The sequence below is a fragment of the Nyctereutes procyonoides genome, unplaced genomic scaffold, assembly GCF_905146905.1.
Source record: "Nyctereutes procyonoides isolate TBG_1078 unplaced genomic scaffold, NYPRO_anot_genome, whole genome shotgun sequence".
Taxonomy (NCBI): Eukaryota; Metazoa; Chordata; class Mammalia; order Carnivora; family Canidae; genus Nyctereutes; species Nyctereutes procyonoides.
In genome coordinates, this window is record NW_026575052.1 from 15,613,820 (window position 1) to 15,639,759 (window position 25,940).

The 25,940-nt window shown below is 39.4% G+C and overlaps 1 protein-coding gene across 10 annotated transcripts in view; it reads right to left on the reverse strand.

Moving 5' to 3' along the window:
• PUM1 (pumilio RNA binding family member 1) overlaps positions 1-25,940 on the reverse strand; it is a 134,547-nt gene that overhangs the window by 42,566 nt on the left and 66,041 nt on the right. For 7 of the 10 annotated variants that reach the window (XM_055332906.1, XM_055332909.1, XM_055332902.1 and 4 more), the window contains 4 exons: positions 18,027-18,193; positions 15,735-16,005; positions 5,529-5,622; positions 4,032-4,136 (listed from right to left, as the gene is read on the reverse strand). In XM_055332906.1, coding sequence (XP_055188881.1) covers positions 4,032-4,136; positions 5,529-5,622; positions 15,735-16,005; positions 18,027-18,193 — 637 coding nt within the window. The remainder of the gene's footprint in view (positions 1-4,031; positions 4,137-5,528; positions 5,623-15,734; positions 16,006-18,026; positions 18,194-25,940) is intronic. The other 3 variants (XM_055332910.1, XM_055332904.1, XM_055332901.1) reach the window with 1 other exon arrangement.

The following is a 25,940-nucleotide window of genomic DNA, read 5'->3' on the forward strand; positions in this document are numbered from 1 at the left end:
AGAAGCCAGTAAAGGACAAAACATTAAAGATATCACAACTTATGGAAGTTGTAAGGTGATGAACTTGAGAACAGACGGAGGAATTGGCCTTGGTCAGGAAGAAGGCAAAGGCCTATGCTTCCCCTAAGAAAGGATATGGGACAAAGTTTGCTGTCTGGAGGGAAGTAAATGGAGGGTCTGTGTGCATCAAGTGAAGGAAGAGAACAAAAGATTAAGCTGTGCCCTCCTCTCAATGGTAAGGATATTACCGGAGGTGATTGATGGGGACAGGGGCCCTGATGCTTCATTAACTCTGGAAGCAGGAAAATCCATCAGTCTTCCACAACATAACCCAGGGACTCCACTGAACCTCCACTGCTCAATTTCTAAGAGGCTTGGTCTTCTTATCTCTGTGTTGGAAGTCATTCAACACTACATTCAGACACTGATATATGAAATTTTGAGTTTAAGTCAATGCTGAAAAGAAACAGAAGCAAAATTTTATAGACCTGCTGAGTATCCTAAACAAAACCAAGCATTCTGCTTCAGTCTCAATGATCTGTTCACCTTCTTTGGCAACAAGCTCTCGCTACAGTCTCTGCCATACACAGTAGACAACACAGAGGTAACATAGCCATGCAGATGGCAGCCTGGGTGCAGCAGAATCTACCCCACAGAACTCTCTGAAGATAGCAGCAACAAACATCAAGGCTTCATTCTGCCAACCAAGACAAGGGCCCAAAGCCAGCCCTTCATATCTGCTGAAACACATCTCCAATGAGAAGTTTCTTAAAACAGAGTTTAAAATATCTACAATTTGACTGAATAATAATATTGCCTTTATATGGAGCTCCAAAGACCTATTTCAAATGTGTCTTTTCTGACACGGTAGCTAATCCTGCAGAAACACAGGTTTCATTAAGTCAAAATAAATTGGAACATGTATTTTGTTTCCAGTTTCAAGCTTCTAAGATACAAACAAGTCAAACTACATCACTGCCCAATACTGTTCTGACATATCTGATTAGGCATTTTCTGTACCTGTGGGCCTATTAGCCAAAATCAAGCAGCTCTGTTCGTTAAGTTTTCCCACAGTGAAATACCATGTGGATGCAAAATAAACATGCTGTTTAGGGAAGCTAGGTTACAGTAGAAGCTAATTTTTTTTTATAATAAGCAAAGGGGTAAAAATTTTTTTAACTCCTCAGACCCTGAGGAGTCTAAGAATTGTTATCTCCAAATTAGAGTGGGGAGCCTCTAAACCCACCTGATTGGTGTTTACAAAGTGGGGTGGTCTTGGGCATTTACAGAAGAGAATGGAAGAGAAAACAACACAATGGAGACCTAACCTATGCCCTAGTTTCTTCACCTGCAAATAAATGGGTATGATAGGGGTGAGGGTGTTGCCACATCCATGGGGAAAGCCTGGGCAGCAACCTGCAAAGACAGACCCAAGGCTCTGCCACAAGTTCACAAAACCACCTTCAACTGTGCACAGACTGTTGCTACCATAAATATTTATATAATCCTCTAAATTTTCTCAACTAGTATTTCTACTACTTTCCCTGGTCACATGGCCTCTGACTACATTTAGGAAAATACCCCCAGGGTGCATTGTCAATTGAGCTTGACTCATCAGGATGCCTGCTTCAATTCTTCTGTGATGAACACCCCATAAGCATATGCAGTTTCACAGTTTGGGTGGTTAACATTTCTGGTTCTATGTGAAAGCACTGAAGTCTTTTTCAGTTTGGCTCAGCAGATGGATGGATATAAAGAGCAAGACTCTTATCTTCAAACTATGATCTCAGGGAGGACAAGTGTGTCATTCCTAAAACAGTTCTTTGTTTTAAATAACATAATATGTCAGCAGAGGAAAGAAAGTAGAGAAAAGACAATTCAATATAGTATGGGCATCGTACACTGTAGTGACGTGCGTGAATGGACTTGAGTTAGGCCTGGTTCAAACTCCAACTCTGTAATATTTAAGTAGTGTGAACTCAAAAAAAGACAGTTCTGGGATCCCTGGGTGGCGCAGCGGTTTGGCGCCTGCCTTTGGCCCAGGGCGCGATCCTGGAGACCCGGGATCGAATCCCACGTCGGGTTCCCGGTGCATGGAGCCTGCTTCTCCCTCTGCCTGTGTCTCTGCCTCTCTCTCTCTCTGTAACTATCATAAATAAATAAAAATTTAAAAAAAAAAAAAAAAAAAAGACCGTTCTCGGGCAGCCCGGGTGGCTCAGCGGTTTAGCACTGCCTTCAGCCCAGGGCCTGATCCTGAAGACCCAGGATCGAGTCCCACGTAGGCTCCCTGAGTGGAGCCTGCTTCTCCCGCTACCTGTGTCTCTGCTCCTCTCTCTCTCTCTCTCTCTCTCTCTCTCTCATGAATAAATAAATTTTTAAAAAACTTAAAAAAAAAAGTTCTCTGTGACCCAAATTCCTAATCTATAAAACCATCATCTGGGGTACGTGGATGAATGAGCTGCTTAAGCATCTGACTCTGTTTCAGCTCGGGTCATGGGTCAGGCTCTATGCTCAGAGTAGAGTCTGCTTGAGATTTTCTCTCTCTCTCTGCCCCTACCCCCGCTCATGCATGAGTCCTTTCTTTCTAAAATTAAATAAAATCTAAAAACAAAAACAAAAACAAACCACAAAAACCACAACCCATCATCCAACAACTCATACGAAAGAAAAGCACTCAGCACAATGCTTGGCAGATAGTTAATAACAGCCAAATAAATACTAATGGTAGATAGCAAAGATCATTCTGCTAGGAAAAGCTTTCTATTTCTAGAAAAAAGAGGCATACAGGAACCATACTACATATGCTCCCACCACAATACACACCAAAATGTGAACAATTCCAAAGAAAATAGTAAGAAATTCTATATTGTGTCTGCGTTCACAATGGCAACTGTGCTCCAGAGTCACGTAACAGGAAAGCCTGCTTTTGAAAGAGTTCAATCTCAAGGAAAACAAAACCACTCCTGTATATACCCATGAGCAAATAAATGCAAAATAATAGTAGTAATAGAGAAGGAATTGGGGGTCAGCAAGGGAAGGATTTCTAGGTGGTGACAATGCCAGCTAAGGAGATTCCCAGGCAAAGACTGGGAAGAGTTTACTACAGAGGACTAAGGAGACAGTGTCCAAAGACACAGAGGCCTAAGCCAGCGTGGTGTCTGCAGTATGCTAAAATCAGTTTAGCACTACTAGAATGTATGGTGTGAGTCAGTGAGAGCCAATCTGGAAGGGGAGAAAGTGGCATACATGTTGTGACATTCACATACAAGTCAAAGAGAGATCAATCCCTATACGTAATGGGTCCCAATCCTCACTAATCCTAAGAATGCCAAGGCAGCTCCTTGAAAATAGCGATTCCAGGGAACAACACACCATCACCCAATTAGGATGGAATAATCAGTCATGTCAGATAACTTGGAGTGCTATTTGTGGGTAGATGAGACAGAAATCAGTGACAGGCTTCTTCTCTGAGAAAACACCAAATGGCAGATGACACTGAGTACTGCAGGTTTATTAAAGATAATACAGTATGAGGAAAAAAAGAAAGAAAAGAAACTAGTGAGGAATTTAAAGCAGAAAGGTGAAAAGGTAAGATCTGTGTTTAAAACAGTTTTGAGAACCCTTCGGGGGGTGGAAGTGGTAGGGGGTAAGGAAATTAGGATCGTGTAAGTGAGAACAGCTGCCAAAGTCTACGCAAAGAGCCTAAGAATCTGGACCATGGCAGACCACAGGAAGTAGGAAGACACAGAAAAGGGGAAATTCCCCCAAACTATCTACTATCTATGAGCAACTGGTGGTTCCATGGATCATAAACACCCATACTGGAAGCAGCTCATGAATTTGACTTTGGATATGTTCAAGCCTGAGGACAGTGAAGGAGAACTATCTAGCTGGCAGGGAGAAGACAGCAGAAATCAGGAGAAAAATCTCCAACCGGAGACTTGGATTCAGGACAGAGTACAAAGAACGCATGCCAGCCACCATGACTTTATAGCAGGGGACAAAATCCCGCATGCAGAAGAACACCTCACCTAGTGTCGCCGCTGCAGCCAGTCCAGCTGTGTAGGGGTCCGTCCCCGGGGGAGCAGCACTGATGATGTATGGATTGGGGACAAACGCAGCGGGCGCTAAACCTGCTGAAAACACACCTGTCAGTAAAAACACACCCAACTAGGACTTCAGCCCTACCAAATACCTACACAGTTTGTCTACACACTCCAGGCTGCAGGTGAGGAAAAAAAGAAAAAAGACAAGACAAAGATAGGTTGAGAAGAAAGAGGACTTCTAAAAAGATAAAATAATCCCTATACTAAAGATCAGGGTGATATTTATCTATTGTTTTGCTTTTTTTTTTTTCATTTTTCTTTTGTTTACCTTTGCTAACAATTTAAACTGTTAGGCAGTTTTAAATTTAGCACAATTTCTCAAAGACTATTAAAATTATAGCAGGCTAAAATAAAGCCATTTAAAAGACTTTGTAATGGGATGGAGGGAAGAATTTATCTCCACTTAAAACAATTTTCCTGGGACACCTGGGGTGGCTCAGTGGTTCAGCGACTGCCTTTGGTTCAGTATGTGATCCCAGGGTCCCGGGATCAAGTTCCACATCCGGCTCCTTGCAGGGAGCCTGCTTCTCCCTCTGCCTATGTCTCTGCATCTCTCATGAATAAATAAATAAAATCTTTAAAATAATAATAATAATAATAATAAGCAGCAATTTTCCAAACCATTTTTCTCAAAATGTATGGTATTTATAAAGACTAGCATCTTCAATTATAAATTAAACCAGACCCAGGCAAAGGCCATCATGCCTTGCCTTAATACATTTAGGTTGGAAGCAAGTCTTTTCTTCCACAGCATACCATAATCTTGATTAGTGATCTCCTTTCTAGTCATCCATATCATTTTGACACATTAAAAAAAAAAATCTACACATACTTGTTTAAACACATAGCGCTTTGTTTCAAAGAGAACTTAAAAAAAGGTCCAGGACAGGGAGGGGATGGTCTAGGCAATAAGACAAAATATGTATACCAAAACACTAACACATGCTATAGGAAAAAGGCAAAGCTACTTTAAAAGCCAATAATTAAAAGAGAGTATGTTTTCAGATCTTCAATACATGCTGCTTGAATTTATAGGTACTACCTGCTACTTAATGAGAAGTTAACATATTCAATCTAGGCAACCCTAACAAGAGCAAAACTATTCTTATGCCATCAATTTCATCCAATCTTCCCAACAGAGTTGATGCTAGTCACTACTGTAGTTAAGTACTTTAAACCCTAAGACAGCGAAGGCAGACCAATACCTGGACACTAAGAAATCTTATGAACTGAAGTCTAGAAGGTTGCCAAACATAAAGAATGTGGCAAAAGACAACTGGACAAGAGGAAGAGGCCATCTACTCTGAGGGATCTGTCTGGATATTATTATAATCACTCTACACTAGGAGTTTCACAGCAGCTCACGCTCTTAACAAGGGAGGCCACACCTACAGCATGGGCACCACACACTCAAAGACTTACCGATGTGAGGTTGATGAGCCGCTGCCAGTGCATACTGCTGCTGCTGAGCAGCTGTCAACTGCTGGACAGCAAGTGCATTAGGTCTTTGGAATAGCTGAAGTAAGAAAAAGATGTGATGAGGTTAGAGAAACTGTCTCATGGAATAATTTTTTTTTGGTTTTTTTTTTCATGGAATAATTTTTAAAACTCTGCAGAGAAATTTCTATAAACCCTTGTTCAAAAATGACATTTTTAAACAAAAATGTTCTCCCGCTCTACTCCATTCCTGTTTCGATGGTATCATGATGCTTCACAGTTCTGTTTTCCCTCTCCTCCTTTACCTCAATTTGGTGCACCCAGTTCCCATGTGCTGCCCACTATCTCACAGGTTAGATGTCTCCTGAACCACAGTCATACAAAATGCCATAATGGCTATAAACAGGGGCCTACCTAATCCAAGGCACATTCAAAATTAAATCTAAAAAATGACTTACACCCTAGTGCTGTAACTACTCTTCAGCTCTTTTGAGAACCCCACAAACTTTGAATTAATCCTCACCTACTCACATTTTGGCAAAGAAAATGAAAAGTGTTCATTTTGCCCTGTGGCTGCTCTTCCCAGGGAAATGACAGTGGATACCTTCCTCAAATAGTGGCTTATCATAATGCATAAATTAGACAGCTGCCAACTTTGGGGGGCCCTCTGGTTTCCTAGGATACCTATTCTTTATCTGTAGGAAACAAACAACAGAAATACAGCTGCTCCTAACAAAACCTGGATTATGAGCTCACACCTAGCACACTTCTTAGTTCACAAGAACAGGAAAGGAATGCAAAGGTCCTGACACTAAGAATATGCCAAAATTCTATCTTAATACAAGGTCAATCATTCACTCATTCATCCAACAAATATTACAAAATCAATACCTGCTAGGCACTGTGCTAGGACTAGGGATGCAACACTGAGTAAGGCGGCGACACATTTTAGCATAAATAGTACTGATGCAAAGGGTTCTTGATTGCCTTGACATGCCACCTTCCAGAGAGTCATACTGAAAACGTCTTCATCTGATGTCAGATAGCATATTTACTGAAGAGGCACCTCTCTGCAAAGGACCTTCAACATCCCAACCTGCTCTTTCTACAGTTCTTAACAGCTCAGCCAACATCATTGCATGATCAATAATGGACACTACAGATCTTAAATAATAGGTTTCCTCATAAAGAGACCTGTTTTAGACATTAAAAGATAATGTCATCCCACCAAGTCAGCTTCATTATCATCAGAGCTGGGCTGCAATGGTATCTTAGGTGGTGGAAAGATTTTATATAAGTAGGTGGATTTTAAATATAAAGAAAACAAAAGGTGAATATTTCAGACATACTGACCAACTTCATCTGTTACCTCTCTTTGAAGAGGAAGTATTCCTCTTTCTAAAAACCAGAGTAAAATTGGCCTTTGCCTTTAGAGAATGAAAGTAAATCAAAAGTAACTGTAAAGATTTCAAAAATACTTTTGAGTTTTATTTTCAAAGGTTAAACAAAAAAGAAACTTCATTATGATGCTGGTAAAAAGACAAGCACTCCTTTACATTCAATGATTAAATATCAAGTGTTTAAAAGCAATACTGGGATTTATAGACAAACCTACCAAAACAACTATTCGCTGAAGGACAACAGCCAATCAGTACTATCAGCTAACTGCGATCCTGTGATTTTTCTAAGTTGTTTTTCATATGTCTGTCTTATCTAAAGGACAGTATCCCATAGTATTCCTACCAACAAGAAGCAGTTCACCCAACAGGGGCAGCCACGAGGAAGAAAACATTACAGTAAAATAGTGAAAAGCTGTTTCTAAGTTTTTTCCAAGGTTGTAAAAATACCTCATAGTTTCACTTAGATATCTACTGTGTCTTCAACGGGTCTCTGGAATTTTTCTAGTCTCAAACCCTTTGAAATATTTAACATCGCAGACACTGCTCATGCTGGCCTCTTCCCTCTACACTTCTTTGCCATGCTGCAAAGAAAATAATTCATTCAACAAACATATTTTGAGCACCTGTTACTTAGCGAGGCACTGTGACATGGAGCTAGGGAAATAAAGATGGTGTGTCCAGAATAGAACTCTTGAAATGATCTTATTCACCAAAAGAGTGGTCACTGCCATGCTATCTGACTCATCCTCACTTCATAGGTTTTTAACTCATTAAATGTTATGTGTGCTATACCCATAAATATCCAGTGTGTGCAAATACTAGCCATTCTGCATAACATGTTTGTGGTTCTCACCACCACTTACACTTTGAGAAGTGGAAACCATTACTTTTAACTAAAAACATACAGGTCCTACAAGAGCTCCCACATATTCTGTGTTTGAGTTGATTGATAGCTCAGTGATTATGGTGAAGAGAGAAGGAATTGTTTTCTTGAATGCTTTTTGCAGTAAACAATTAACAAAAGTAAATTATCATCTACAGCAAGCAGATTTGATTATAGCATAGATTACAGCAATTCTGGCACATTCTCTTTATGTAAATGGCTCAATATTAACTGGAAATACAGGGTATTCAAAACAAAATTGGATAATTGGCAAGTAATGGATTCCAAAGGATCCTGAAAAACTCATACAAATGCCATCTGCTGGCAAAAGCACTGAGCTCTGTTAACATTTTCATCATTTTCAGAAAGCAAGCCAATGATAACTGAGGAACACAATACTGTGAGATTTGGAGAGAATGCTTGTTTTAAGGTTGGTATAATGATAAATGTGCTACTACTGATTACAATGTCCTCAGTTAGAATTCTTAAGTTGTTCAAGAAACTGAATACAAGGGAAACTATTTCAACTATTTCAAGCTCATGAAGGTTCCTAATAAAAAAACACTGAAGGCATAATTTGGGAACTACACAAGCAAGCTGATTTGACTCCCTTCTCTGTCACTACATGACTTTAGAAAAGATACCCTGCAGTTTTTATTGCAGAAAGGGGCAGTCAAAAACACCCAGCATAGTGCTAAGTGATAAAAGATAGCTACTACTATGATTACGTTATCAACAATACTTCTTGGCATAAAAACGGCCTTCAGAATGTGGAGGAATACCTAAATACGGAGCTGATATATGTGAAAGACTACCCTCCTTCCTCACCAAAATAAAATGTCTGGCGAGCCCTGGATTTTGACCAGTTGAAGGCTGTATACACAGGGGATAAGTGTGCAGACTCTGGGGCCAGAAAGCCTGGATTCATATCTCAGCTCTGATGCAGACTACATGACACGGAGTAAAGTGAACCTCTCTCACTCTCCTCCTCTCTTGAAAAGGGATAGGGATCCCTGGGTGGCACAGCGGTTTGGCGCCTGCCTTTGGCCCAGGGCGCGATCCTGGAGACCCGGGATCGAATCCCACATCGGGCTCCCAGTGCATGGAGCCTGCTTCTCCCTCTGCCTGTGTCTCTGCCTCTCTCTCTCTCTCTCTGTGGCTATCATAAATAAATAAAAATTAAAAAAAAAAAAGAAAAAGAAAAGGGAGGATAAAGACATGGCTAACTCATAAGGTTGCTGGAAGCATTAAAATTAACACATGTAAAAGCGCTAGGAACAGTCCTTTATGTGTGTTCTTTCTGATGAATGGGGGGGGGGGAGTACCCCCATATAGGCATGGCTCTTCTGTGAGTACCTCTGACAGATCCTCCCCCAACAAGGCAGCTCAGGATGAGGAAAGCAGAGGGCAAAATTCCTGGGAGTGAATGTTAAAGTCAAAAATCCCACTGAGTTCATGAGCACCAACTGGTGTCAACAGGTCACAAATATAACAGGCAAGGAAGAAAAACCTTCTTTATTTTATAGTGGAAAAATACGTTTTACTATATACTCCATGCAGAGAAAGCCACAAATGCAACTGAATTTGCAGGTGAGACAACCCCATATATCAAAAGGCTTTGTGTTTCAAGTACTGGGTCCAAAGGACACAGCCGAGAGCTAGACACACTGGAACACAGACGTTCCCACCACTTATAGTAGATGACTTTCAGTAATTCTCTTAGCTTCATGAGGTCTTAATTTTCTTACCTATAAAAATGTAGTTCCTGCCCTTCCCATGGGGATGTTGTAAGGATTCACAGAGAAAAGACCTTCGTACTATAACATCAATGGTGGGACTATAACATCAATCTTTTAAGAAAAAAAAAGTTTATCATGGCAGGCAGTACACAAAATATGTGAAATCTGCTACTGTCTGAGGATTCCAGATAAAAGTCCATGTTTGACCAGGTTATCTGAACTACTATGATAAACAATGATTTCTGGATAAACAGGTACATATATAAACTGTGCTGAATTTTTTTAAAAAGAAAACTTCACATTTCCTTAGATGAACAATCTGATTCCAAAATAATCTCTGAACAAGGTGGGAAAAACAAAATATGTCCTTCCATCAATTAAATACGTATTTTTTGAGGAAAATCATTTAAATTTTCAGCAAAGTCAAAGAACAATAAAGGTAAGTTTCAAGTGACCAAACTGCTAAAGTCAGCATTTTAACAGTGACAATACATGACACTGATAAAATAATCTTCCTCTCACTGGTCAATTGAGAAGAAAGTCAAGAATATTAAAGACCTATATTAAAACTGTGCACAAACTGGGCTTCAGAAGAATGACATCTATTCACTACCACACTCTTAAAAGCAATGTTTGCCACTTCCTCTCCCATCTATGCCCATGACTATGAGGGAATGAGGGAATGTATCTGTACTTCAATTATAATTTTCAGAGTATTGTTTCATGCTTAAGAGGTGAGTTTTAGTACATCAGTATGTAATTTTGTACAACATGCTACATTAGGCTATTTTTTGATTAACTGAATTCTAAATAAAGAACATCAACAATTAATCTGATTCATCTGTAATGATGTAATCCCAGCTTTGCTTTCTGCTACATATAATTGCAATATAATGAAATCTAGCAGTACCTTTATAAAATATACTTAAGGAAATAAAAGTAATTGTACGGTTCTTCATTAAAATAAGAAGAGTGCTCATGTACCATAACACAAAATGGTACAAACATATTATTATGAACTGTTCACTGTTCAAAATGCTCACTATTCACCATCCAGGGATAAGGAGAAGACAATATGGGAAAAATGAGGGGAAAAGGGATGATACTCCAAAGATATCAACAAGCATTTCAAAGCACACTAAATTAGGTATACTTAAACCCCAGATCTTTGTACTTGGGATAGGTAAAATTATCCTTATTTTCATGAAATTTAGCATGTCCTTCAATTATGATTATAGGCAACACACCACATTAACATTAGCTATACACCTGTGACTTAATCATCAATAGAAATCACATATAGGGTGCCAGGGTGGCTCAGTCAGTTAAGTGTCCAACTCTTGATTTCAGTTCAGGTTGTGATCTCAGAGTTGTGAGATCCAGCCCCATGTCTGGCTCCGGCGCTGGGCATGGAGCCTGCTTAAGATTCTCTCTCTCCGGGGATCCCTGGGTGGCTCAGCGGTTTGGCGCCTGCCTTTGGCCCAGGGCGCGATCCTGGGGTCCCGGGATCGAGTCCCGCGTCGGGCTCCTGGCAAGGAGCCTGCTTCTCCTTCTGCCTGTGTCTCTGCCTCTCTCTCTCTCTCTCTCCCTCTCTCTCTCTATCATGAATAGATAAATAAATCTTTAAAAAAAAAAATAAATTCTCTCTCTCCATCTCCTTCGGCTCCTCCCAGCCCCTCTCAATAAAGCGGGGGGAAAGTCACATACATTTTCATGTTCCTTTAGAACTAACTAGACATCCCAAAGCCATCATGATCACTTGTATGCCTACTTCTGCAGCATGCATAGTATGATAATGCAGATACATCTTGAATTTGTCATTAAATATTTCTGTAACTATTTCTACATAACTGGTTCTTTTGTAAACCTACTTATACTATACATCATTCACACAATTCAGCCCACAGATCTCATCAAACTGCTAAGGGGTTCATGGCACAAAAAAAGGAATCCTTGCTTTAAATAAATCTTAGGTAAAGTCTATCATAAACAGTGACTAGACAAGTAATTTAACTATCCAAAACCCAAAGTATGCCTAAGTACCATTAAGTTTGTAATGAACTAAATGAAAATTACCTTTCTTGCATTTATTCGTAGGCTGTGCTATACTATGTATCTCAAAAGAAGTTGATACTAACAGCTTTATGAAACCAAATCAAAATCCTGATTAAAAAGAAATAGGACTTGGGATCCCTGGGTGGCGCAGAGGTTTGGCGCCTGCCTTTGGCCCAGGGCACGATCCTGGAGACCCGGGATCGAATCCCACGTCGGGCTCCCGGTGCATGGAGCCTGCTTCTCCCTCTGCCTGTGTCTCTGCCTCTCTCTCTCTCTCTCTCTCTCTCTCCGTGTGACTATCATAAATAAATAAAATTTAAAAAAAAAAAAAGAAATAGGACTTAAGAAGGAATTATTTCTTTTGTCAAATTCCAAACTAGAAAAAAAAAATTCCAAACTAGATCCCATCATAAAATCACAAATAAAGCTACCTCATTAACTGTAGCAAGTAACAAGGACACAATCATCAATAATTAACTGATTGATATGGGTAAGTAATGTCTAAATGGCTACTAAAATTAAAAGCACAAAAAACTAAACCATGGTAATTAAGTCATTCCTTCTTAGAATTGTCTTGTCACTGTCAATAGGGCAGCACGGCAAAGTTGCTAAGATCCATAACCCTGCCTGTGTGACCTCACAAGTCGCTGTTTCCCAGTCTCGCCCATCACCGAGGATGTCTACTACATTATCTACTGAACATGCCCTGCTAAGTTCTCATAGTAAGCCTTTACGTTTTCCTACTTCCTGCAGTGGAATTTTCACTCTTCTCCTGATATAAACAAGTCTCACAAGGAACAGTTTGAGATGTAACTCTTCCAAAGTCCTTCCTTTCCCAGAATAGAGTATGCTCTCCCTTGTCTGAGGTTCTAGCACATGGGCATGTCCTAAACTTGTCTTTGAGTACTTCCCTGCACTATTTAAATAACCAAATGAGTCACAATAACTAAACTGAGAGCTATGGGTGGGGGGGAACCCATTTCATCATGAAAAATTTCCCTGGCTACAGATGAGCACAAAAAATGCAAACAGAAAATTATAATCCACAGCCTACAAATCTGTGATCTCCTTGAAGTTATCAACAAAATTAGATTTCAAAAGAATTACATAAGTTTTCTGATTAGACGGCAACAGAAGACTATGACTCTATAAAGGAGGTAATTTCCTGGATACAGTGTATGAACAAGAGGCACAAGCTTAGTGGGCTAGAACTAAAAGACTTGCATATTAGAATACAAGCTAGGCCTTAAAGAGTGGCCTCCAGAACTCTTAGAAGGCTAGTTCCAAATTTTAGTTTGGGGAAGTGTATTTAATATGGGGAATATTGAGATATTATAAAGGGGGATAGGAAAAAAGTTTCCTGAAAACTTGGTCTGCTGAAGCAAAAGCAGAAGACACAGAAGAACCAGACCCAGGGCTCACCCTAAGGAGCTTACAATCTAGCAAGGACTATTAAAACAAGAAATTATAACACAAGGTGGGACAAAGGCAAGCACAAAGCACTACAGAGTTCAGAGGAGACAGACAATACAACTCCCTGATATGGGATCAAGAAAGCTAACAAGCACTGGATCTTCAAGAATGACCAATTAAAATAGTAGAAAGGGGAAAAGGAATAAAATATAATGGAAAGCAAAAGAGTAAGGAATATTGGAGGCAAAAAATATAAGGTCAAACGCCAATTTCCAGTAGAAAAAGGATCCTACCTTCATTAACAGCTACTCCGGCCTCTATGCAAGAGACACGGGGAGGTTGAAGATCTTGAAAATACTTAGAAGTCTTGGCCCAGTAGTTCCTGGGCATGTTATTAAAGTGCCCACTCTGTGACCATTTTTAAAACAATCTACTTAGAAAAGCAAGAATTATGGGCTCTTGGGATAAAACAACAAAGATCACATCACGTGATGGTGGTAACCATGCCCTTATGTTGCCACAACCAAGACACACATGGGAAGCCAAAAACCAACAACAGTTTGTCAAAATAATAATGTTCAGTTTCAAAAATTGCTGAAATTGGATATGTGGTGAAGGCATCCCAGGCTTCATAAATCTAAGCGGGTGCTACCTTTGACATAATCATGTTAACTGCTTGTGAGTTTGTAAAAGGACATATCTGCTCAAGTTCTAATAATTATCCAGCCTCCCAAAACATTCGTAAAATTAGTTTGAAACCAGAGATCAATACATCAAAAGAGAATCCCAACTCCAATTATGAAGTAAAGAACAATTCAATGAAAAAGCATTAGGTTTTTCTTCACAAGAGGTTGAAGACAAGTACTGCTTCAATAACAAGCAAAAGATTAGACTGGATTAGATGGGGAATGGGAAGCTAAGCACCAAAAATAGCCAGAGTTCAGACCACAGAAGACAAAGTAAAAGAAAGAATTCAGGCAAAACTTCTTGATATAACCAGGTTAAAGAATCCTGATTAGAAGTAGCCTACACTCAGGCTGCTTGGGCGACTCAGTCAGTCAAGTGTCAGACTCTTGATCTCAGGGTCATGAGTTCAAGCCCTGCATTGGGCTCCACAATGAGTGCAGAGCCTACTTAAAAAAAAAAAAATAGTAGCCTACACGCACAATTTAGATAGAGAATTACCATCCTCCTATCCTAAGCTGAGCAAGCTGAAGTCTGTGTGGTAACAGTGTCCCCTACATTTGCTGATGCAGCATGAAGTCCTGAGATAATTTCTGGCTTCACTCAAAACTGCCGTTTTGAGGAGTCACTGTGAAAGGCGGCAAAACAGTGAAGAGAAAAGGCACAAAAAATCACTCTTCAGGGGCATCTGGGTGGCTTCGTTAAGTGTCTGCCTTCAGCTCAGGTCATGATCTCGGGATCCTGGGTTGGAGTCCTGTGTCAAGGCTCAGCGGGAGCCTGTTTCTTCCTTTCCCTCTGCCCCTCCGTTCTGCTTGTGCACACAACACTCTATCCTAGATAAATAAATAAAATCTTAAAAAAAAATGTTCTTTCGTAGAGGTGGCATTTCTAATGGGAACCACAGGGAGAGTAGTGGACACTTACAGTTTACTCTCTCTGGAAAAAGAGTTTGTTAATTAAAACTAATAGATATGATATGACCAGAGCACACATATCACATCATCCCTTAAGGGATTTCCTTTTGTTTATAATTAATGTTATAATTACTGTTACTAATATTAAGAGGTTAGCTTTATTATCAACAAAATTCATTTAAGATCAGCTATTTATGACAACAAAGGAACAGACCATAAGCCAATTTCCCCCATGGATGTAGAATTTCTGAACTTCAAAATGAGATTTTAAACTTTGAAGCCTAGAGGTTTGTATTTATGTTAAAGTCTAAAATTAATGAGTATCAGACATTCATGGCCCATCAAAGTGCTTCCAGCCACAAGAGAGAGCTTGTAGTACCAACAAGATGGGGAAGCTACCTGCGCCCTTTTATAATTCAGCAACTGGCTTTTTACTTAAAAAAAAAATTTTTTTAAAGAATGATCAGTATACCCCAGAGATAGTTGTACCATGCCTTTAAAATCAGAAGGCACATACATGTTTTCCAAGGATTTACAGAGAAAACAGATCCACGTAATTTCACTGTAGATTTTTACACTGATTTGTGTTTTTCCCCCGAATCATATTTTAACTCTTAAAAGGCAGCAGATATGTTTGTGATCTATAGTTACTCAATTAAAAGACAGGACTAATAAGACAACCTCACACCGGACTCCTGCCAGCAGTAGGTAACAGAGTTTACTATTTTAAAAATAAAACGAACCAACAGCATCACAATCATATTAATCTTTAGAGAGATTAATTTAGCATCCAAGAGGATTGTGTTACAAGAGGTAACACTATCTCACCCACTCCCCAGGCTCTGGGGTGACAAAGGAGCCAAAGGAAGTACATGTAGAGCAAAGTAAGCTCTTGCCAATAATCTCAGCATGGGAATCAGCCTCTTGAGGGGGAAGATACAGAGGCTTTGGATGCCCACATCACTATCAGGTCAAGAAGGGTAGGCTATCGGTAGCCTAAAATAATGCCACCCTCCTCCCATCCCTTCCATTCTTAGTCACTTGAATAATGTGCTGGCTGGAGGTACAGAGTAAAGAGAGTGACAGAGAGACACACACAGTACCTGTTGTTGAGAATTGTAGTCAAAAAGTCCCACAGTTGCTGCTGCTGAGTCCACAGGTACCTGCGTGCCTGAATAATCAAACTGAAGAGGCTCCATGCCCACATGTTCCATGGGGTCCAAGGGGACACTCTGGGACTCCATGTTGGAGAAATCCTCCACAGGCTTGGCACCATTGGTGCTGGTCAGCTGGGCTAAGCCCTCAGAACCATTCTGGTTTGGACCCAGAAGATCCACTTCATTAGCAGAGTTCTGGCAATTACCAGGGGTACGGCTAAACAGAGAAAGTAAAGGGCATTAAACCTTATTTTGAGCGGGGAGGGACACTACAGCAACCCAAGTTTAAGGACAGTGTCCTTGAACATAATTTATCATCAACAGTACTTAAAACTATTTCTACAAACAACCAGAGACACTTTACAGAGCATACATGTTATATCCTGTAAAAACAATTCTTCTATTACTTGCCTTCCCACCACAACCCACCTTGTAAATTTACATTAGCTAGTATTAATTTACAATCCCTTTAACCAAAGGGCCCAGATTTGAAGAACAATGAATGAACTGGAAAAAAACTTCCTGTGGCAACCACGGAAAGATTCTAAAAGGCAGGTAGTAAACTAAGCCCCCTCAAAAGTAACACCTACTCTTCAAAGAGCTGATGGAAAAAGTAGTTTCTAGGCGAAAATTCCATATATGAGAATGATTCTATTAAAAAAATTTTTTTTCTAGGCGAAAAAAGTTTGAAGTATTATCTTGGTAGTACTGGTCAGTGCTAAGCCTGTCTTCCCTTCTAAGAAACCAGAAGCAAACCTTACAAAATTATAAAATAAACTCATTATCTAGGATATGCCCCTGATGAAGAAACAACTCTAAGAATTAAAAGTACTGTGAAGGTATAATTTATCATCCAAACCAGGATACTCCTCTAAGAGCAAAAAGGGGGCACTATTAATAAATATCCTAGGACATGGCAGAAAAGAGCACTGTCTTGGGAGACCAGGACCTAATCACCCTATGTAAAAGAACTGCAGGACAATGTAATTCCAAATCAGACTAACATAGAACACTGTTACATTCTAGTAAGGGGAGTGGAGCCTGTGACTACATTCTGTGACCTTCAGCCCTCAAAGAAACCCTACACTGGCACAAATTAAAGCTACTGCCCTATTCCTTCTCACACGCATGCCCTACCACCACCACCCAGCCAGAAGTCAAATACTACCAAACCCTGCTACAGGCTGCCTGAAGTTCATGATGGAAAGGTTATCCACTTTATCTGAAAGACCTTAGGTAAGTGGTTATTACTCTGTGCCTCAAATTTACTCTAAAGACTATAATTCTTTATACTCACATGATTAAAAAACTAAATTAGGAATACTAAACAAATGAATGTTATTCTGCAAACGATGATCCAAAATGAATTTTTAATTTTGGCTTTGGTAGGTATCAGGATCAAAGACAGATGTGTGTTTTAGACACACATATATTAGCTTTAGACTAACATTAAAATTATTCAAAATTAAATTCTCTACCTGTGTATCACTGACCAAGGATCTTTATATATTTAAAATTATACATGATCACTAAGAGTTACCTATATAAGTGAAGAATATTGCCAAGTGTGGAAGACAAATATACAATGTCATTTGAATAGTGTGTATATTAAATTATAGGGTAAAACCTGCAAATCAATCATGACCAGAGATGGAATGAGAAGCATCCATGGAAGGGAGACGACTAAACAAGTCATGTAAGCTGCATCTCTGGTTCTTCAAATTGAGGAAAAAGACACTGACCCACCCACTTCCCTAGGGAGCTTAGGAGTCTGGAATAAAATAATGTGTAAGTTCTCAACTGTTTCTCTCCACACTAACAAGCCAGAGAGAGAGGACATACTTCCATTAGTGACATGGTTACTCTTAAGCTAGTGATTTGGGAGAAACTTAGGGAAAGTCCCAAGGCATCCATCTCAGGTGATTTTAATATTTGAAAATCACTGAAAGAATATTTATAGAATCATTCTGCAAATAATAGAGCCCTATGCAAATGCAAAAGCTATTGTTTTGGCAAAGTACCAGGCACTGACAGCTCTTAAAAAGTTCCACCTTACCAGTAAATTTACAGTTTTTGTGGTATGGCCTGCACTGGACCCAATTGGTAAAAAAGATAGATAAGGAAGGGAAAAAGAAAAAGAAAAAGGAAAAAAAAATAAAACTAAAATCCAAATAAAGCTAAACAAAAACAAAAACCCATAGCCCCCATTCAAAAGTCAGAAGTGTAAAACATACAAACCTAAAATCTTTGACGTCTGCATCAATCCCATTCTGCACTGGCAAACCATTCGTCTTGTCCATCACATCACCCTCCTCCTTCAAATCTCCTAGCTTATCTCCATCAAACGCACCCTTGTTCTTCTTGTCACCTTTGTCGTTTTCATCACTGTCTGCATCCCTTGGGCCCTGTTTAAAAAATAGCTTCAGCTTCACTAATCATCATCAACTAACAATAGCGGGCAACCACTGTGGACACCAGACTACACTAGATGCTAATTAGAACAGGATAGTGTCCATGCCCTTTCAAGACATTACAATCTAATTAACAGACAACACAGAGGCAGGAACACTGCAGAGAGTCTTGCCAAATGGGGGAGACAGACATACAATTATGTTACAGAGTTTAGGACAGTCTTACCATGCCCAACGTCCCACCATCCCATTTTTTCCTCTCTACCCAAAGCCCAGCCACAACTTTACATCCCTTGGTCCCACTTCTCTACTTCCAAATCTAACTCTATATGATAGCACGACTCCTAGTAAGCCCCAGGTATGGCAGCTAACAGTATAGTTGGAAAGTGGTAGCCTAGGAAAAGAATTTCCTACTTTGCCATTGCCTGTGTAAACTCCCTTACTTCTAAGTACTGAGCTAAGTGCAGTCTGACATCATTCCAGTTCAGTTATCTTCCACTTGGCCCTGGAACACATGCCCTGCCAATTTGCACCACCCCAGCTCCGCTCTCTATCTCAGGCTTACTGCATCAATAATTCACCCATCATCAGGCTTTTTTTTTAAGCCTCAAAACATGTTAAATCTAACTGTGAACTTCTTTCACCAAGATACTCTAAGATGTGCTTATCTTTCACTCTCTGCCAGTTCCCATACCAGATCATTTTGAGATTACGAGGAAGCCCCTTCAGCGGGATCGTTGCTGCAGCAGACTTTCTCTCTCAAGTGTTTCAAACTACAAAGACTGAAAGACTAGACCTAAAAGAACGGTTTTAGTGCTAAGCACACTGATGCCTTTTCTTCTAAGGAAATGAAGTCTATCCCCTCATAACCAACATATATGGTTAAACAATATATATATGGTCCTAAGTTAAGACCTGTACATATAAAGCAAATGTGCCTTGATCTCCAAAAGGAAAAGAAGATTTGGTAGAGTGACTTGACACAGTTCACAGAACTTTGCAGAATCCTACCAAATGGTAAGTAATCTTTGCTTTTATAAAACGGGAGAGAAGCAACCTTGCTTGTCCTCACCACTGACTTCTAGGCAAAGGAAGAAACAAATAGACCTGGACTAAATTAAAGCTCCTGTCAAAAAAGAACCAATGAGAGAAAAGGATGAGAGCTATGTCCCAGCATTTCCAGTCACTATAACCAAATTTCACTGGGATAGGGGAGGACCAGTAATGGAGGCTGGGGCAGTGATGCTCATTTTGATCAGGCAGGCCCATGAATGCAAAATAAATGGATGTTTTCAGAGTAATTCCTGGTGATCTCTGGCCCAGAACAGGTAACTCATGAATCTTGACAGAAAGAGCTCTTAGAGCTTTCTTTCACCTGCCAGCTGAGAGTCCATTTTCCTTTCTAAATCATTCTCTGTTCAAGACACAGAAAAAAGATTTCATGGCTAATATGAACCAAAGAATACGTACAAGAAGGAACACAGAAAGGACATACAACTTCATTTCATGTGACATCCAAGATGGTAAACTACAGTTCGGGCAGCCACTGAGATATGACCTTCACAGTAGAATCTTCAAAGTGTAAGACTAATATTGGTTCAAAAGGAGTGAATAACAGCCAATTAAGCACCACAGTGAGATCCCAAAGCACAGATGGGAATATAATAAGATTCTAAAGACAGAAAGATCTTTCAAAACATCCAGAAACAATAACTCCCTCCTACTGCAAAGGTAAAATTGACAGAAACCATGTATTCATTTTCATATCCCCAGCACTGAATACAGTGCTTGGCAGAAGTTCAAAAAAAAATATGAGAAAGTAAACTGATATGACCAAAAAATCCTGTAAAACCGAACTACTAAAATAAGAAGGATCCTCCCATTGTCTTTATCACAGGACTCTAGGAAATAGTGATACAGTCTAGATAACAAACAACTCAGCCTGAATGGGCCACTATTAATGTCAGTAACAAGAGTATTAGAAAGCTCATCCCACTAACACACCGAAGTAACCTTCCATCAATCTATAAATCAAGTCACTGGCTCAGAAGGAACAGTCCAGCTCCAATTTCTCATAAGCAGTACCAAAGGTTTGCAGGCAAAAATAGGAAGGAAATGGGACAAAGAAGCAGTAGGAAATGTCACCAACAAGCAAGAAAGCTGGTGACAGGGGAGATTTACTCACCAAATCAACACAGTAGTATCTCTCCTTGGTGACCCTTTAGAAGGCTTCCTGAGAAGCTGCTGGGCCTGTCTCTAAGCTGACTACCATGGCCTGAAAACAGTCACTAATACTTAACTTTCTTAGTTATACTGCCAGTGGAAGATTTTCAAAGGAATCCCTAGGATGGGCTGTTTTTCACCCATATTGTACAGTCTACTCATATAAAATATAGCTCCCTGAGCTTTCTGCTCTGAGTAGGCTATAAATTCCTCAGAACCATAGGCTCCTTTGATTTGAAGGCGGGGGGGCCCACGAGAAGCTTCCATTCCTTGATTTGGATGGTCACTGTGTATTCATTTTGTAGAAATACATGCAGATGAACATTTATGACTTAAACACTTTTCAGCAAACAGGTCACATTTCAATAATAAGTTTACTTAAGAGGAAAAAGTTCAGTAAGTTAACAGCAGCCCAAAATAAAACCGGTTGACACGTCTGATTTTTTAGCTATACCCAGAGTACAAGTGGGAAGACTTCTTCTCAAAAGTCTGCTATTAAAAGAGAATGCAGGGATCCCTGGGTGGCGCAGCGGTTTGGCGCCTGCCTTTGGCCCAGGGCGCGATTCTGGAGACCCCGGATCGAATCCCACGTCGGGCTCCCAGTGCATGGAGCCTGCTTCTCCCTCTGCCTATGTCTCTGCCTCTTTCTCTCTCTCTCTGTGTGTGACTATCATAAAATAAAAAAAAAAAAAAAGATTTAAAAAAAAAAAAAAAAAAAAAAAAAAAATAAAAGAGAATGCAGGGGCACCTGGGTGGCTCAACGGTTGAGCATCTGTCTTTGGTTCAGGGCATGATCCTGGAATCCCAGGATGGAGTGCCGCATGGGGCTCTCTGCATGGAGCCTGTTTCTCCTCCCTCTTATGTCTCTGCCTCTTTCTGTGTGCCTCTCATGAATAAATAAAATCTTTACAAAAGAGAGAGAGAGAGAGAGAGAGAGAGAGAGAGAGAGAGAATGCAGGGTTCAGGATTATAAAACTGGTCTCTTAGAAATGTGAACACCTAGAAAGAAAAGAACAGGGGTACATTTTATGGGATTTTTACAGATGCTTTTAATATTTAAGATAAGGGTAGGTATTCATAGCTATGTGGTCTTTCAGAAAGAACTAATCCAGATTGCACAGAACCTAAATTCTATCTCAACTGCTAACACTAACTGGTCAGAGGACTTTGGACAGGTCAATAAACCTGAGTCTTAGTTTTCTCATCTATAGCACAGGCATAATTTTATTTAAAGCAGAATAGTTATGAAATGATGCATATGCAAAGGATTTATGAAGTATAAATCACTTTATACAAAAGTAATATGATAATTAGCAAAAGCTAGGCACTGGGATGGTATTTCTTGTATAATATTATCCAAGATATCAAGATTAAAACTCTTACATGCCCCCAATTAAGTGGTTTAACTCTAATATAAGTATACAGCCAATCTGGCCCTCCCAGGGACACTCATTTTCACAGTGCAGTGGCTGTATGATTAGTGTTGAACATCACTATCTTTAAAATTTACAAGTGTCTGGGCTCACACCCAGAGATTCTGATTTAATTGGTCTGTAGAAGCTCCCCCAAGTGTTATAAAAAGCTTCTCCTCCAGCAACTCTAATAAGCACTCAAAATGAGAACCACTGTAATTAAGTCCAACATAAGCATCATAAAGACAGGGTTTTTGTTTGGCTTTTTTGTCACACATTACCTAATACATAATAGTACTGAAAAGTCTATTATCTAAATAAAAGAAAAAACAAAGAAGGATTAATAGCAGCATCTTTTTATTGTGGGCTTCCTTTAAATGAATGTTAACCCAAACCTGCAGTCAAATATAAGCTCCAATGAGTACTCAAAATGCACGTAGCCCAGCCCAAGCAAAATCTCGATAGGGGCCAAGAAGGATTCTGAGATATCCTGTCTACACAGACATGCAAAACTATGCTCCACTGCGAGATACCAAAGAATTAGAGAGCAGACAGAGACAAGAACATTATATTGTGGAAATCAGAGTCCATCCATTTCTGGCTCAGCTTCCTCAAAAGCCTCACACAACAGGAGGAATATTTCAGAGAATATCTATTAAAATTCTGAATGAGGGATCCCTGGGTGGCGCAGTGGTTTGGCGCCTGCCTTTGGCCCGGGGCGCGATCCTGGAGACCCTGGATCGAATCCCACATCGGGCTCCCGGTGCATGGAGCCTGCTTCTCCCTCTGCCTGTGTCTCTGCCTCTCTCTCTCTCTGTGACTATCATAAATTTAAAAAAAAAAAAAATTAAAATTCTGAATGAGTTAGAGAAATGAGAATTTCTCCTCTTACTGCAGTGATCTTACCACAAAGCTCCATGGAACAAGTCATATTCAATGAGATTAGTAATTTTCCTCCCTTCTTTCTAAAAAGGAGTATTTTGCATATTTGAAATGAGAACAAGGTTTGAATTGGGACCTACCATTTCCCTTCTAAGTCTAATTTTTTGCATCTATAAACTCATAGGGACAACAGTATCTACCACAAAGGGTTGTTTCAAGGATTCAATAAGGCAATTCATAAAGTGAAAATTTTTCTTAAAAAATTTTTAAAAGTACTTTATTCCATTTCACATTTTTCCCCCACTGCCTTTTTCAGACATATTCACCCTTCACTCTCCCAAAGCCTCAAAATTGCTAGATTTCTTATATCTCTCCCCCTGCAAAAAATCCTTCTGGCTCTGATCATTAGGCCACTTGTACCAGTGATTTTCCTGAGATGTGCAGAATTGAGCCACCATCAATTACTACATTTCATCAAATCAATTTATAAAACATATCATTTTATATACTGCTAAAATGGAAATACTGGCAATTAAACTATTATATATTACCATTTGAAAGATGAATCCCAATGAACAAAGTGGGGAGGTAGGTGTACACTTTAGAAACAGTGGAACACAGAATATACCAGGTACTGAGTACATGGATAAACTAATTCCTGGTATAGAGAAAAGAAGAGTGTCCCCTCTGCTGTGATAACCACCAGACTGGGGGGAGGGGGGGTGTCCCACAAAAAACTATCTTGACCATGCAGAATGGCATCTGTTATTACAGAGATGAAAACAAAACAAGCTTTCTGAAAGTTCGTTGTTGCTTTAACTTTTTATTTAATCAATAGTTAAAAGCTTGATACTACAAAGTAGAGCATGTAGAATTCTTGTTCAAAGGAAGCTCAAATCTGAAGGGGCTCTATCCTATAGATGAAGTTTCTGAATGTGATCCATGGCCTCCTGGCAATTTAATCTTCCCAAGAAAATTATGTATTTATCAAACTTCAGTGTGTATGCAAATCACCTGAGGGTCTTGGGAATATGCAGGTTTTGATTAAATAGATCTGGGGTAGAGTCTGAAATTCTGAACTGATAATATATAATAAGCTCCCAGGTAGTGATAATGCTATTGTCCCAGAGACTTTGTGGAGCAAGATTCTGTGAGGTTTACAAAGCATTTTCATATATATTACACATCCATATGAGTTAGACTTTGTGGGTTTTTAATTATTCCATTTCACAGAGGAGAACATTAAGGTTCAGTTGAAATTCAAACCCCTGACTTCTAACTGCATTACACTGCACAAAGTTGTTTTATGTTTTTTGTTTCCTGCACAAAGTTTTTAAACAAAATTAATTAAGTAGCACTGGTTACCTAAAACAAATACAGTGAAGATTAGAAAACCCAGTTATCAAATTTTGTGACCCAAACAAATTGCTAGAAGTATGCAAGCCTCCTCTAGGTCAGAAAGCAGCCAGTCTCTACACACAAGTAGAAAGGCCTGTCAAAGGTAAAAATCTTAATATAAAAAAAAAAAAAAAAAGGTAAAAATCTCTCCTCTGCAAGGTTAAGGTGATCTTCACCTAACTATGAAGTTTAAGTGGTCTTCTTATTTCCCTAGGCATCATAAACCTGGAAAGTAGACATTACAATCCACTCTTCTGACTGGGTAGGCTTCCATCTATTTGAAGATTGGTTGGTATTCCAAAATATAAACAGTAGGGTTCTTCGACAGGATATTTCACTCAGTGGCCTCACAATACAGTAGTCACAGGTGGTTTTGTAACCATTCTGAACCATGCTTTGTTGAGGGGGGATTTTATTTATTCCAGGAATAAATAAAGGATATGAAAAGAAAATTTTAAAGACTTGACTCTGACTGAACTGGTATTCTGAGTTTTCCCATTATTCTGAAACTGCTACTCTGAAGTTTTTGATTCATATGTAGAAAAGTACCAAATTTTACAGTGGGTGCTAAGAACAAAATACTCTGAGATTCTTATTGTCAGCTTGAAAGTACTCTCATCACAGAAGCCAAAAGTACTCAACCAAGTCCATTTGTACAATCAAAATGAACTTAAGAAAGCTCAGGAAAGCTAGACAAATACTTTCATTCAAGCTGTAACCAAGACACAACCCTACTGAAAGTGGAAAATCACTGTAGAATGAGTACATTACTTTAGTTCTAAAATATCTTTAACTGAAAGGTTATTAGAGTTTGAATTATCTGTCATCAGTATCCAAGAATGAATGGCCGCTTAAGTGCTTGCTTTGAGGTCTACATTCATTATACCATCAGAGATGATATTTTCAGCTCTTGGAATTAAAATGGAGCCTCTCCACAGTTTACTGGGGGTAGAACTACCCAAAGTGAAAATATGTGAGTGCTCTGACCCATAAACCACCAAATGCCACTCTTAGAACAATTATCTAAAAAGCAGTAGATATTCTCTCTTCCCTGACTTCTGAACTCTTTCAGTAACAGACTAGATTTAAAAAAAAAAAAAAAGGAGGGAGGGGCAGTTCACCTTTCCAAGAAAATGAATGTATACCATGACAACCAACAACAAGTTGACTCAGGTTACAATGACCAGAGCTTCGGTCAAATTCATCGAAACCAACAGGCAGAGCAAAGCCAGGCTGATAAAATAGCCGATAAAAGTAGTTCACCAATCCTTAGGCCTCCAACCACCAAAAGACTACATATGCAATGTGGTAGCCTGATGTCACCAGTCTTCCTGGATCACCCATTAGACACAATTCAAGTCAAAATATGCAATAGTATTTCATTACCCACAATCTGCCTTCTGAGAATTTGGAACACAGATTTGGAGAAGTTTCATTTATCTTTATGCAAACCTCAGAAGCTCAATAAATTATCTGATTGTGAGAGCTCAATTTTCTGACCTCTTAACTTTGAGATCTTAAATTCCTCTGGTGACAATACTGTACAAAAGCTAAAAATTACCAGTCTCTCAGGACAACTGGGAATGAATGCCATCTTTACAAAATTGAATACAAGACAATGAATGCAAAAGATAATGTTCTGTCATAAGATTAACTGATGAAGTAATTGCTTAAAAGAGGGAAGCAGGTAAAAATAATAATTCCATCCCAGCATTTTCTCTTTCTCCTAATTCCAATTATTTTTCTGCTTGCTTACAAACTTTACAGTAAGTAACCCGTGTGCCTCCTGGCTAATACCCAAGAATTAGAAACTGGTCACAAGCATG